The sequence below is a fragment of the Meleagris gallopavo genome, chromosome 9, assembly GCF_000146605.3.
Source record: "Meleagris gallopavo isolate NT-WF06-2002-E0010 breed Aviagen turkey brand Nicholas breeding stock chromosome 9, Turkey_5.1, whole genome shotgun sequence".
NCBI lineage: Eukaryota > Metazoa > Chordata > Aves > Galliformes > Phasianidae > Meleagris > Meleagris gallopavo.
In genome coordinates, this window is record NC_015019.2 from 17,066,297 (window position 1) to 17,081,398 (window position 15,102).

General features: G+C 39.5%; 1 protein-coding gene across 3 annotated transcripts; it reads right to left on the minus strand.

Annotated features, from left to right (window-relative positions):
• Positions 1 to 339: 339 nt before the first annotated feature.
• On the minus strand, positions 340 to 12,084 carry FMR1NB (FMR1 neighbor). Of its 3 annotated transcripts, XR_004160675.1 has the most exons (6): positions 11,466 to 12,084; positions 9,878 to 10,015; positions 6,660 to 6,756; positions 3,537 to 3,647; positions 3,231 to 3,369; positions 340 to 2,687 (listed from the first exon to the last, which is right to left on the minus strand). XR_004160675.1 is itself a non-coding variant. In XM_010715491.3 (4 exons), the coding sequence occupies exons 1-4, from the start codon at positions 11,515 to 11,517 to the stop codon at positions 3,772 to 3,774; spliced, it is 300 nt and encodes a 99-aa protein (XP_010713793.1). In that variant the 5' UTR covers positions 11,518 to 12,084; the 3' UTR covers positions 3,660 to 3,771. The 3 variants fall into 3 exon arrangements, 1 of the variants encoding a protein (XP_010713793.1); XR_004160674.1 differs by lacking the exon at positions 3,537 to 3,647; XM_010715491.3 differs by lacking the exons at positions 340 to 2,687; positions 3,231 to 3,369; positions 3,537 to 3,647 and adding an exon at positions 3,660 to 3,784.
• Between the last annotated feature and the right edge of the window lie 3,018 nt (positions 12,085 to 15,102).

Here is a 15,102-nt window from a genome sequence, read left to right on the forward strand (position 1 = left end):
AGCAAGGTCTCCCCTCAGCCTCCTTTTCCCAGACTGAACAGCCCCAGTTCCTTCAGTCTCTCCTTGTAGGCCGTATTCTCCAAGCCCTTCATCAGCCTTGCTGCCCTTCTTTGGCCCTGCTCCAGCACTTCATGTCCTTTCTGTACTGAGGTGCCCAAAACTGAACGCAGTTCTGGAGGTGAGGCCTCACCAGTGCCGAGTATAGGGCAGGATGACTTCCCTGGTCCTGCTCACCACTCCATTCCTGATCCAAGCCAGGATGCCATTGGCCTTCTTAGCCACCTGGGCACACTGCTGGCTCACATTCAGCCGACTGTCCATCAGTACACCAAGATCCCTTTCCATCAGGCAGCTTTCCAGCCACTCTTCCTAACCACAACCACATCCACCAACTCCCTCAGTGCTCTAGGGTGCAATCCATCCGGCCCCATGGACTTGTGAGCATCCAGCTTTCAAAGCAGGTCCACAACCATCTCATCATGGATCATGCAAGGCCTATTCTGTTTCCCATCCCTATCTACCAGCACAAGGGGCTGTATGTCCAGAGAGTACCTAGTCTTACTGCTAAAGGCTGAGGCAAAGAAGGCATTAAGCACCTCAGTCTTATCCTGATCCTTGGTCACTAAGTTGCCCTTGGCATCCAGCAAGAGATGGAGATTCTCCCTAGCCCTCCTCTTGCTGTTGATTTATTTAAAGCAATATATACTGTTGTTTGTTGTGTCCACACACACACACACACACACACACACACACACACACACACACACCATTTTAGGCAGAAATAGCAGTTAATTCTGCAATACCCATGCTGAACAGCTGCCAATTCAATTCAATTAATTCTCAAACTGGTATAGAAATTACAATCTAAAAATCAAAGTTTTTGCCTCCTCCAACAAAAAGCCTTCTCAGCTTTTAAGAACATCCTTATAATGGAACTGCCAGATATGAAAGGGACAGGATCCAATTCCAATTCGGTGCTCTTATGTTCCACTCCAACAGGGAATATAAGCATTGCTGAGTCTTTTCCATCTCATATCCTACTCTTATAGTATGTATATTTTGTTTATGTTCATTTTATTCTGCAGGATACATTTACTGCAGATGCACTGAATGCTTTCAGTTAAATACAGTTGTTTTATCAGTACGTGTCCATTTGTCAGAATGTTGTGAGACATCAAAAACATTTGTGCTGTCAGTGTCATGTAAACAAAGGAATTTATCACCCTTCAAATAAAAATCACGAAGTACCAAGTCAAACTTAATCTGGAACACAGCTCTCTCTCATAATTACCTTCACCCAAGAGGATGTATGTGTTTGTTGCATGCACATTTCAGTTGCAACAGTGCCCCTAAATCCAAGAAGCAGGAAATTGTTTCTATCTTTGTCAAAATGTTTGCAGACATATTTCAGAACTCATAAAAATAACATCAAGAAGCAGTAAACAAACAGATTCGGAAGGCAAACTGAACACTATTCAGTCTCCATCATTCTGCTGCTCAACATCAAAAATATTGCAGTTCTTTTTCTTACAAAATTATATCCCAACCATCTCTAATATAGTGCTAATGGCAATGGTTGCCATATCAAGTTTTAAAACTTCTGCATATGCTAATTTTTTGTGATGTCTATATGTTCTGTCAATTTCATGAGACTGCCCATATGTGTACTTCAACTCTATTACTCTTGGGCTTTAAGAGATGTCTTTTTTAGAATTAGGAAAACTAAGAAGAATGTATGAACTGGGTAATCCCACGAGTACACAATTTCAATGTATCACTATTCTGATAAAGGCTATTGTCTTTATTTTTCAGGTTAAGAGTAAAGATTCATTAACCACTATTCTTGAAAATTCTACTACATGTATTTCACAGACACGAGGAAAAACGGCCACTGGTTGCTTTAACTATTGGGAAATTGATTTCTACTGACTTTTTTTTTTTTAAGTGCCTATTTTTACTCTGTACTCTGCTGTTCAAATCCATTACATGTTCATTTCTTATTTTGTGTTACTCTTCAGGGAAACTGCAAGAAATTACATTTTGGCATCACCTGCCTTGGGAGACAGGTCTCCTCAAGATCCAAGCAAGTTCTATGGTGCAGTGATATTCCACAAACAGAAACAGCAGCAGCAGAAATGCTACTAGTTTCCTGAAGTTCTTTGCCTAAGACGTGTCTTTAAAGGAACTGCCCAACAATACATTACCTGGCTGCAGAGGATTTAGGAAAAGAATTGTGGTCTCAGTAAGAATAACACTGCTGTGCTACAGTGGTGTCCGCTCCCTGAAAACAGTACGCTTGTCACTCAGCACCAATTTAATGAACGTCAAACATCTCTTCTATCACTTCTTAATCCAGATAGTACTCTAAGGCTGACCTCTCTCTGAACTGTGAAGATGCTTTACTTGTACCTAGAGTGGTTTTAGCATGGAGGAGCTGGAATGAGCAGATTTTCCCTTTCAGCATTACTTTTTTTTTTTTCTCCCATGAAGGAGATATGGAATGAGTATAAAGAAACAGAAATGAACAATTTCTAATGCAAAATCAATAGCATTATCAAGGGTTGACAACAGTGTATTATTTTGATACTAAAACAAATCATCCCATTTTCTAGAGCATACTCATGGTTAGTGCACAATCCTGGTGTCTTCCTCCTGCTGGAGTTCATCAATATTACATGGATGGTCCTCTACACCAAAAGACAAGAAAAAAAGAAAAAACCTACATGTCATTATAAAACTTGATTAAGGGACATCTTCGCAAATTTGGTATACGTTACCCAATTTACACATGGGATAAGGGACACAAAAATGGCAGACGATTTGGGCCTAGGACTGCCATATTCATTGAATCACTGAATGATTTGAGTTGGAAAGGACCTCACAGTCCCCCAGACCCACCATGTGTTGGCTGCCCAGGGCGCAACCAGCCTGGCCTTGGGCACCCGCAGAGATGGAGACCCACAGCTCCGGGCAGCACCACCAGAGCCTCAGCAGGGCTTGCTCTGCTCTCATTTAGCATCCCAGGACAGGAATCAAATTCCGGCAGATTCATTATTTGTCCCACAGCAGAAACTGAGGGTGGCTTGTGACAAAAAGTGCTTTTGTGACAAAATCTACTGGACTGGGAAGCCAACAGGAATTTAATATTGCATGTCTAGTACTCTATATAAAATCAACAGTAAGTTAATGCTAAAGTGAAAGAACAAAAGAATGTTTTAAATTTAATTTACCTCTCTCTCATTTTTATGATCCTCAAAGTCTTTAAGTCAATTTGATAACAAGCTACGCATTTCTTCACTACTTGCTCTCCTGTTCTGCACAATTTGTTCTATTTTTTTGTTTGCTCTTCGTAAAGGATTGACACACTGACTGCAACAAATTCAAACAACAGAAGGAATTAAGACCAGATCACTTAGGTTTTAGCTGCAAAAGCCTAGCTCCAGAGAAGTCAAAGATACTACCGATTTCAGGGGCCACAACATTTCATCAACAAAACACAGACTGACAAAGCACTTGGATAAGTTCTCATCTCTTACCTTTTCTTCATGAATTTCAGTTGACCAGCTGATTCATCAAATTGCAGTCATTACGAGAAAATTCCCAGTAATAGATCAACTGAAATTGAAGGCCTGCTTCCCACAACTGCACTAAAAATTCGAAAGAAAACTGAGATTTCACTAATTTTTATTTAAAATCTACACAACGTTGTTCAAATATGGCATCAGTAAGTGCACCTCTGTTCTCCTATTCTTTAGAGTCTTACTCTGCCCATCATGGCTTGTGGCTGTTAGTGAAAAAAGACAAAAAAATGAGAGAAAGAAAATAGGATAAGACAGGTATGGGGATTACAAAATCATCAGAGAACATCTCAAGAAAAGAGACATTGTGCTGATATCACACACAAGCAACTGCGAGGGAGCAGGCAGCATCAAGTCATTTAGATATTGCTTCCTGCCTAAAAAATATCCTACGAAGAAGGCAAAACACACAGGTCACCAGTTAGACGTGGTAATCCAGCTTTGCTGATTTTGGAACTTACTCGTGCTGTGGAGGAGCACTGAGACTAACCTGAGCAACATAACAGACTGCTATAACTCAAACTCTGAAAACTAGCAGCTTCCTTAATAAATTTTACAGGAATTCCATGCTCCTACATACAAATTCTCTCAGCCTGGTCATATTTTGACCTGAGCATCTGTAGGGAAACAGCCACCTTACACAGCACAAATGCCTGTAAAAACTTCCACAGAAAGCTGCTCAAGTTTGGAGTCTCTCTTTTTCTTAAAATAAATAAATGCAGGTTCCTATGGGACACCTTAGCATTTGCTCTACAAGAAGCATAATGGAATTAATCAATTATCCCAAATTTCATCAGAGAAAGCTCTCTTATTTTTTTTGGTCAATCTAGAGAACAACATTTTATTTCTGTGCATGTCCTTTTGTATTCTGCATGGGAGCCTTTCAACACTGACCATACAGCACTGTTAATGAGAACAAGGATTTCCAACTAAATAGAATGTTTCAGACTTTTTAAAGGAACGTGTTTTGAAGACATATCCTCTAGCAACAGTTTCTAAAACTAGTAAAATCTGATCAAAGTTAATATATTATAGGATTGCTTTTTTCTTAGAACTGAAATGTTTTAATTTTCAGCATCACACCATTTAGCATCTGGTTAATCACTACATGAAAAAACGTAAAAACCAACGATAAACAAGTCATAGCAGAACAGCAATTCTAGTTCCATTGGCTATGAAAAAAACACAAAATAGATCATTTAAACATTAATGTGAATTATCTCAAAATGAATACATATTAATTCATTTTCCAGAAAATATATGATAATTTCATGTTAATGCTTTGCCTCCTGTTTTCCATGTCACTGATGACTCAGTGTAGCTATCTGTATGCTCAGCATCAGCTGTTGAGCATAGAATAAGATGTAATGTGGAGATTTTCACAGCAGGTTTTGTCTAAATGTGGCACACCATAGCAAATAGCCATCTGCTAAACAGTCACATTTCTAAAGTCTATGTGTGTGTACATGCATGTATATAATCTCACAGTCTAGTAATATCTTAATAAAGGAAAAATTAAAAACTTTAGAAAAAAATCTACACAGAGAAAGACAATTATGTTACATTAACTAAGCTTTAGTATTAACCATGCTATATCAACCACCACCTCAGAAAAACAGCACAACTACATCAATATGCTCCGTCTCAGTTTAACCATTACAATACTGTGGAGCTTACATTTTCCCAATTATCATAAGAATGCATACTCATGGCAAAACTCTTTGCAACATCAAACACTAAACTGCTTGCAAAGAACACATGGGCTGTAATATGTTCTATACATTCAATGGGAAAAACCCACTAAAAAGAGCCAAAAAAAGACCCAAAACAACAACAAAAAAAATTGTTATACATTAGCAGCATTCAATTTATTTCCTTTCTGAAGTATGCTCCTTCTCCTTCTCTTCTACTCTCCTAAGGCCTACTACTTTGTTCTTCCATCATGTTTTTCCATCTTACTACATAATTCTATGTTTATGCCTTACAGAAACTCATTTCTACTTCTTGATCCTTTCAACTTGCCTTTGCTCATTCATTTCTTCTGTATTATCTTTCAGATTATTAATTCCCACTTGCACATGCCATTTCCTGTGTAGCAGTTGATTAGTTCTCATAAGCAATGTCATGTAGACATTGTAGAAATAATTTGAAGGTAACGGTAAGAAAACAATTTTATCTCCAGTTTTCCCATGGCTTAGAGAAAAAGCAAGTGGCAAAAAAAAAAAATTCACATTTGTTTATTTTAAACTTATGAACTGAGACAAACTTCCCTCAAACCTTCCTTTTTTTTTTTTCCTTTTCTTTTTTTTTTTTTTTTTTTTTAAACTGGATGTTCTTGGTTTCCCATGCACTGAGATCACTGTGTCCTACAATCTTATTTTGGATAGAACAGGATGGTCTGTATGCAGCATCATGCCCTAAAGATTTGTTTGCTCCTTCACTACCTTTTTCGCTTCCAATTGGCAGTTGTTGATTTTCCCTTCTTGCTTAAGAGGAGATGAACAAAGCTGTTTTAACATATATGGATATGATATGAAGGCAGGTCTGGCCTGTGGTAGGAAGCAGGTGTGGAAAGGAGATGATGGTGGTAATGGGAAGAAAATGGGAGGAAAATGGGAGGAAAATGGGAGAAGTGAGGGAACAAAAGTCTGGTCTTCCATATACCAGCAAACCTGCCCACGACAGGATCCAGTTCCCACAGACCTGAACTCAAATGTTCAAATTCCATTCAGGCCTTTATATGAAGACTTTTCTGCTAACCTGCAGCCAGTGATCCATATGATCTACATGCAGTTTCACAGTTAAGGGAAGTAGGACTAAGACCAATTCTTTATAACTAAGTCTTTAGAATGGTTGCTGGAGCATTAACACACTATTTTATTTTATTTTTTCTCTCAAGTCAAATTGACTATGTAGCTCCAAAATAGAAGGATTTATTTTTCATGATGTCATATGACTTTTTCAGCTTATTTTCCTCCAGTCTTTTTTCTGCTCACTGGCTTTAAGTGTGTCAGCTGTCCATATCCTTGACATTCAGTAGCAGTATATTGTAAAACTAGTTGTTTGTGTACTAATTCTTACCTCCTCTGGAAGCAGGCACAGCAAAATAATGGTAGACAACCCAAAATTAAAAATCCTACCGCCCCAAGCAGAAACAGTCGAAATGTCAGTTGCAAATCTGTAGAACCAGTGGAAGTTTGTATTAGTTACAAACAAGTCCAGGATATATGTTGAGGTACAGATGACAGAGATTAGCCTCAAAGACAGACATGCCTGTATTTCAATCATCAACACGACAGGAAAAGGGCAAATCCTAAAAAAGCATGCAGATTAGAAAGATCAAGTCAAATTTGACCACTGGATTTCAAACACTCCCAAACATTTGGTTAGTTTCAGAAATAATTACTTGAGTAATCTCAACGTGTGAAAAATGTTAGTCCTTGATAAAAACGAGTCTTACATAGATGTATATACAGTCCTATAGAGCTTCCTAAAAATGGGAACAAAATCATGAAAATAATGCTATTTATCTACTTCAGTTCAAAACTTTTGCAGCATCTTCTATAACTTCAGTAGGAATAAAATAAAGCTTAAAGACAAAACTCCCGGATGAGAACTATTCAAGTGTGCAGCCTGGCACCATAAAACATAAATGCAAGTGTCACGAGTCTGATGTCTGTTAAGTGCTTCTTCTGTCAACAATTGCTACAAGGCAAACAGCATGTGCCCCCAGGCAGTAACTGCTGATGTTTCCTTTGGACCTATGTTGTATATCCTAGAATGTTCAAGTAGCTAGCTACAAATAATTTGATAAAATAGTCCATTTTTGAAATTTACTTCCAAACCATTAAAGGAATCAAGCAGTCACGGTTTAATAAGTATATCTAATTTTAATATGTTAAGTATATGTCCTAAACATGAGCAAAACATCTAGAGTTTTCACTGTATAGCTTTTCTTCTCACTACAGTCATGTGTTTTCTATGTGTGTTAAGGAAGCACAACTAGGGAATAATATTCTTAAGACACTTGATTTCTGCATTATGCTCCTAACAGAGCCTGGTGGCCTTGCATTCAACAGCAGCTTTTTTTTCTATCAAAAGTAGCATAATATTTATGGCTGCCATAGCACTGGAACATGGTGTTGCTCAACTACAGGAAAATATTCCAGGTTTGGTTCTGACCCCTGCTTGCTTTTGAGCAAGTACATCAAGCAAAAAAGTTAATTCTTGTTAGCTCACAAGTATTTTCTCAGGTTTCATAAGAGTCAGCTCCAGAAAACTGATATAATCTCTGAAATCAACATGTGATGACTTCTATCAAGAATACCTAAGCCATTAAACATACTAACTTATTTGGTAAGATTGTCTCTGTCTGAGAAGTCTTCCTGCTAAACTGTCAGTGAATAAAAATACAACACAAAAGGAAATACTATGAAAAATCAAGATAATATTTGGCTCTGTTTCTATTCAAGTCTATGACAAGTCTTCAAATACCATTCTGATATTTGACATTGTTCTTAACAGGTAACTGCATTCTAATGCTACTGGAATGGCTTGCCCAGAGGGGTTGCGCTGTCTCTATCCTCGGACATATATTCAAGACTGGACTAGACAGAGTCCTAGGAAACCAGCTCCTCTAGCTGACCCCACTTGAGCAGGGAGTGATGGGATTACAGGATCTTGATGGATCTGCTCCAAACTCACTGACAGAGTCTAAGAAGAGCCTTCAACTTTGTACATCTTTCAGTTTGTTGAAGGAAATTCACAACGAAAAGCAACAACGCTTTCTAAATGCTATACAAACGGGGAAAAATATGATAAAAATTAAGATTTGCTTCAACCCTTTTAGTGAAGCTGCATTTACCGTACAGTGCTGTGCAACAATGGGATATAAAACAAGATCTCTGAATTCTCTTATAAGAGGAAAAAAATATCGTCCACTCCAAGTCTATGTTTAAAGAAAATAATAAAGGTAAAACATTACGTTTGTTATGTTAAAGGTAGAATTTGATAAGACAGTTATCAAAAATTTTCATTGTAAGGGATTTCTGCACATCCTGAAGCAATATCACTATCGTCATTAGGTGAAGTAACCTGTGTCTTTGCGTGGCCATGTCATAAAACTCTCAATAAGGGTGATGCCATCTCTTTTCTCATGACTTCTTGTTATGGTTTTATGATTTTTGTTATTGGTATTTCACATCATAACATCACATCAAGTATGAGGAGCTGAAAAGTTAACGCCCCACTTCTGTGGACTGCTGATTTTCTGAATACCTGTAGAGAAGAACTACGTGTCCCAGAGGACTTTGCGTTCAGAAAGAAAGATAAAGCTCCTGGCAAGTCATGAGACTCTCTTTCTCACTGCCTGGCAGTGTGTGGGTGTGCTTCCCAGCTGCTTTGCCTTCAATTCACAGTGAGGCCTTCAGTTTTGGACACTCTCTCTCAATCCATTTCAGTTAATAGCCTCAATTCTAGTTATATATTGTATTATATTGTGCTACCTTGCATTCTGATATCATACACAGTAAATTAACTTTTCTCCTCAGATCGTTGCTGCTGTTCTGTTTTTAGGGCCATCTCCCATCTGCCTACCCTCCCCCCTCTTCCTGGGGGGTCTGTGGGTCCTCTGCCCCATTACTCACAGAACCAGCCTGTAAACTGTTGACACCCCATCCCTTTTTGGGCCAGTGGGCCTGCTGTCCCCGTCACAGACACAGACAGATCTAAAGATAACTCCTTGACACTTGTTCAAGAGGTTCACTACTGTTCTAATGAAGTTTTGTTTTCTAATATCCAAGCTGAATTTCTCAAGCATCTATGAGTTGCAATTTCCTGTCATATCATCTGGTCCTACCAAACAGTTTGGCTTCCTTGTCTTAATAACCACCCTTCAATAACCACCCATTTCTATGACTATTTAATAACCATTTAACCTCCTTCTCAACAAGTACACCCAATTTCTTCAACTTCTTCATAGCACTTTTACAGATTCCCTTCTTTGTATTAAACTCACCACGCTTCCATTTCCACAAAGAAAGCCTTCCCTCTGTTCTTTGTACTAGCTGACGTAGCTACTTTTATTTGTATTTCATCATATGTTCTTTGTGCTGAGGTTTACAAGGTACCCAGAAAATGAACTGTTTTCTGTATTTCTATGCAGAAATAAATGCCCACTTAAGCTTGCTTCAAAGAGAATAGTGACCCGAAAAATCCAAGGAGAGAACAGAAATGAAAAATCACATTGTCTTACCAGGAAAAGTACTTGACTACAAAGCAAAAATTTACAGAATACTTACTGTCTTTAAATGGGATATAACATTTCAGTTCATGGCTGCCTTTGGAAGGACAACATCTATTCTCCAAACACTCTGTTGCATTAATGCTCCCTCCTACATGACAAGGGACTAAAGACTGCTTTCCTTTGTATCGGCAAGCTTTAAAAGAAAGTAGTAAAATGTAAGATTCCTGTTCTAGAAGCAACACCTAGATAAAGAGAGGTTGTTATTTTCATGCTTCTAACATGTTTTGAAGAAGTCTGTTTAAAAGCAGTGTTCATTGACTTTCATATAGAATTCTTCCACAAAAATTCATCAGTCTTTACTTTAAAGTCAAGAGAAAAACTACAATCATGTCATACGAGATCTTAAATAATTGGCTTTCTTTCAGTAAGAAACATTTAAAAAACTGAATTAAAAAACATTTTTATTCATGTTTCTAAAGGTGAAAGACAAGTTTCCCGATTGCACTGTTTCTAAGAAAAAAAAAAAATCAAACAAATAGAAACATTAAAATATCTTAGTTTTTTTGAAGGGTTGATTATACAGTGTATTGCAACTAACCATCTCTCCATTCAGCACTAATTGCATGATTCTACAAGCAGCTGATATGAGCAAAACCTAAGATATCCAATCAGTAAATGAACACAACATGTAAAATTTAAAATTTGCTATTTAAAAATAGATATGGATAATTATAAGATCTTCCCTGGGAAGCGTTGTTACATATAAATGGCTTATAAACTGCAGATATCTGACATTAATTCCTATAAAACTTAGTATCCTTCACGTGAAACTTTCACAGAAGCTGCAAAACATCATTTGGTTCTCCCGCTCCCAAGATAGGCTGCATTGTCAGTTTCACCTTTATCACATTCATTATTTGTAGTCAAATTCAGTTATACTAAATGTGAGGTCAGGCACCTCACAAGACCTCGGTGTTTATTAAGGGCTAGGCAGAAAATCATCAAACCTTCACTGTTATTACTAAGCAGTTATGTATTAAGTGATGAGTGATGTTGGCCTCGTATTTGTCAATGAAACAATTCTAGAATCAGGCTTGCCAGTTTTGTACGTGCTGTGCACTTTCCACATTTCATGGATTTTATCTTTCTTATTGCTATTAGCAAATACATTTTATTTTGATTTCTTTCTCAATAGTTTTCTGAAACTAAAGCACATCTCATCAATTAATTTCAGCAGTTCAAGAGTCTTATCTAATGGTCCTGAATCCTTCCTTAGCTAGTAGAAATGGGAGTGACTACTACTGAGCAAAAGTCTTACACAAGCAGACTAGAAAACTAGCTCAAAACAGATGCAAGAAAGTATGGGAAGGTGAATTCTACATCAAATTGTCCAGCGTTTCTGGGTCAGCTCATTGATGATGGATAGTTTCATAAGACAGAAGTAATGCAATTGAAGCAAATTTGTGATGGTTCAAACAGCACATTTAACCATATATTTCTGATGAGAACTAGTGAATTTTACAGTATCAGACTGAGGATTTTAAATACACTGAGTGCCAATAGTTAAGGAGTGAAAAGCAGTACTAAAAGTGAGGTGGAAGAAGAGGAAAGAAATAGTGCTGCAGTGATGAAGTGGCACTTACTCACTGGCCTGAAGAAGTTTAAAAGAGCTTCAGATGCATCTTTCAGTTTCATGATAAGTTTGCTGGCTGCTACTTCATTTTTTTCCAAAGCATGATGAGTTGGTGATGTAAAACCTGAAAGCTCATAATGATTAGCTCATTACCATCAAAATATCCATAATTAATTAAATTGAATGACATTTTCATACTGATTATCTTTCATTATGAAGGCATTTATAGTCATTATGAATTATGACTGCTGATGGCTAGTAAGGTTAAGCACAGATGTCTTTCCATTGCATTCAATTATATTACGTCAAACTGCTTCATGAACCACAATGAGTAAAGAATTAAAACTATGAAATTTAAATAAAGGAGTCAACTCACATGGAAATTGAAAAGAGAGAAAGCACTACTGTTCACATAAAGCATGCAGGTTACATGAAATTCCATATTACAGCTATATTTGTCTTATGTATGCAAGCAGAACTCCTGCTTATACCCAATCTAAATTTCCCCTTTTAGTTGGAGACAATTTCCCCTCGTTCTTTCATCACAGACCATGCTAAGGAGTCTGTCCCCTTCTTTCCTGCAGTTCTCCTTTAGATACTGACAGGCCGCTCTCAGCTCTCCCCACAGCCTTCCCTTCTCCGTGCTGCACAGCCCAGCTCTCAGCCTGTCCTCGCAGGGAGGTGTTCCATCCCTCAGATCATTTTCCTCCTCTGGATGCGCTCCAGCAGCTCCGTGTCTCTCCTGTGCTGAGCACTCCCCATCTGGACGCAGCGCTCCAGGTGAGGTCTCACAGCACAGAGCAGAAGGGCAGATCCCCTCCTCGCCCTGCTGGCTGTGCTGCTTTGGATGTTCCCAGGATCCGGTTGGCTTTCTGGGCTGCGAGGGCACAGTGCTGCCTCATTCCAGCAGCCATCCACCAGCACCCCAGGTCCTTTTCAGCAGGGCTGTGCTCCATCCTTACATCCCCCAGCTTGTCCTGGTAATGGATGTTGTCACAACCCAGGTGCCAGACTTTGCACTTGGCTTTGTTGAACCTTACAAGGTTCTTCTTGACTGCTCAGCCTAAGTCCCTCAGGATGACATGCCATCCCTCAGGCATGTTGACAGCACCACACAGCTTGGTGTCACTTGCAAATTTGCTGAGGGTGCACTTGATCTCACCATCAATGTCACTGACAAAGACGTTAAAGAGCACTGGTCCCAATACTGATTTTTTAGGAATACCACTTGTCACTGATCTTCATCTGGACACTGAACCACTGACCACCACCCTCTAGGTACGATCTCACAAATAGTTCCTCACCCATCAAACTATCCATCTGTTTGATCCATATCTTTTCAATTTGGAGAGAAGGACGTTACGGGGGACAGTGTCAAAGGCCTTACTGAAGTCCAGATAGATGTCATCAGTGGCTCTTCCCTTGCCCACTGACACACTTACACCATTGTAGAAGCCAAAAGGTTGGTCAGGCAGGACCTGCCCTTGATGAAGACATTCCCACATGCCTTAACATAGCTTCCAGGAGGATATGCTCCGTGACCTTCCCCAGCATTGAGGTGATGCTGACAGGTTGGTAGTTCTCAGATCATCCTTTCTACTCTTCTTAAAAAAGGATATGACGTTGCCTTTTTTCCAGTAACCAAGGCCTTCACAGGACTGTCATGACTTCTCAAATATCATTGTGAATGGCTTTGTGACTATGTCAGCCAATCCTCTCAGGACTGTGGGATGCATCTCACCAGGACCCATAGACCCCTACACTCTTCCCAGGGTACCTGTCCCTTCTTCCACTACCTGAGAAGAATCTTTATTCTCTTCAGTCTGACCAGTCAGTCCCAGTTTAGCTGTGCTGGTCTCTTGCCTTTCCAGAATTCTTACATTCAGAGAAGAGCAGCTCTTGTAAGGAAAACTTCCTTACAGACCCACCAGCTATGTTCTGCTCCATTGTCCTTGGTGACAGATTCCCAGGGAGCTCTGTTGACTCACTCCCTGAAGAGCAAGAAACTGCATTCTTAAAGCGTAGTGTCCTGATTTTGTCTGTCTCATATCCCTCAGGAGTGTGAACTCCATCACTGTGACAGTCGGCTCCTCCTGCTCACCACTTCCCCACCACCCGTCTTTGTCCCTCAGTTCCATTCTTCAACCTGACTTTGCTCACAAGACCCTGTACAGGAAGAAAATGAACAGCAGTACTCATAACACTCTTGCTGAAACAGATCAACAACCATCATTCTGTCTCAAACTACAGACTGAAAGAACTGATAGCAGACCCCTGGTACAACAGCTGAGGACCAATTGAGCACATGCCTAAAAAGCAACCTATGAGTCAAACATCCTACCCCATCAACAGTGAGAAGAGCCCCTTCAAGCTCCCCTGCATGGCTGTGGGCTGCACGACTGGATTTCTGCTGGAGCAAGGACACTTCTTGGTTACACCTGCACAGAGATCCCTTACACCTTGATATCAAGACACCTTAAGGATACAGATCCTTGGTAAGTGACCAATTGTTTAAGATTGCTTAGCCTCACTAAGATTACATCTTTGATTGATTGTAAGCTTTGTTAGCCTCACAAAGATTGTATCTTAGATTGCTTGTACACATACAAGCCCAACATAAACCGTTGACCAAGTCTGGGACTGGGAGGGGATTCAGCTGCACTGTGCCTCTATCTCTGTGGTTCAAGGAGTTCAGAAAGGAAGGGGGTCAACTCTGAACCTCATGACTCAGTGAGAGGCCTTCCTGTACGTGCATTTTTAACCCTACTCTCTAAGCAGTAAATAACCAAGTGCATACAACCATCTCAAATCTTGTTAAGTTGCTGCCTCAGTTACAATTAAGCCTCATTAAATCACTATGCTTTTTCCATATTATAATCAATAAAAATAATCTAGCTTTTCTCCTACAAGTGTTTTCCATCCACAGCATCAACTGTAATTGAAGTCCCTCCAGTAGGACAAGAGCCTGTGATTGCAACAACTTCTGTAGCTGGAGGTATAAGACTTCAACAGGCTCTGGTGCATGAGGTGGCCTGAAGCAGACCCCAACCACTAAGCTCCCTTTGTTGCCGAAGTCTCTAATTCACACCCATAGGCTTTTGACTTGCTCATGGCCATTCTTCAGGGACAACTCTTCACACTCAATTCTCTCATTGATCTAGGGGGAAACGCCTCCTTCTCCCTTCCTTCCCTGTCTCTTCTCAACAGTTTGTAGCCACTGATAACCACACCACAGTCATGGAAATCACCCCACCAGGATTCAGTGACAGCAACTATGCCATGCTTTTCTAATAATACGGTGGCTTCCTGTTTGTATCCCAAGCTGAATGTGTTGCTGTAGAGGCACTTCAACAGGGAAGCTGGTCCTGCCACCTCCTTAGAGGATAACTCCTTAGTTTTAAGAACTTTCCTTGCTGCCTTCTCCTGTTACCTCAGTGGTTCCCAGCTCATCATCGAAAGATTTCAAGACTTCTCAATTACCTTACAACAATATAGCTTTGAGGAAAGTGTTATCAGTAAGCCTTGTTGTCTCACTCTACCTTTTTTTCATCAAAGCAGAAGTACAAGTCACAATGGGACTCTACTAGAAATCAATTATTTTACAGTGTGGAAGAACTCAGAAATACTATTTGCTTGCCTTCCCCCCC

Excerpts from the sequence above, each read along its gene's own strand:
- FMR1NB (XM_010715491.3), bottom strand. The coding sequence starts at position 11,517 with ATGAAACTGAAAGATGCATCTGAAGCTCTTTTAAACTTCTTCAGGCCA. Across the intron at positions 10,016-11,465 it reads AAACTTCTTCAGGCCAGTGA|CTTGCCGATACAAAGGAAAG; the intron begins GTAAGTGCCACT and ends TTTCTTTTAAAG. Across the intron at positions 6,757-9,877 it reads TTATATCCCATTTAAAGACA|ATTTGCAACTGACATTTCGA; the intron begins GTAAGTATTCTG and ends CTGGTTCTACAG.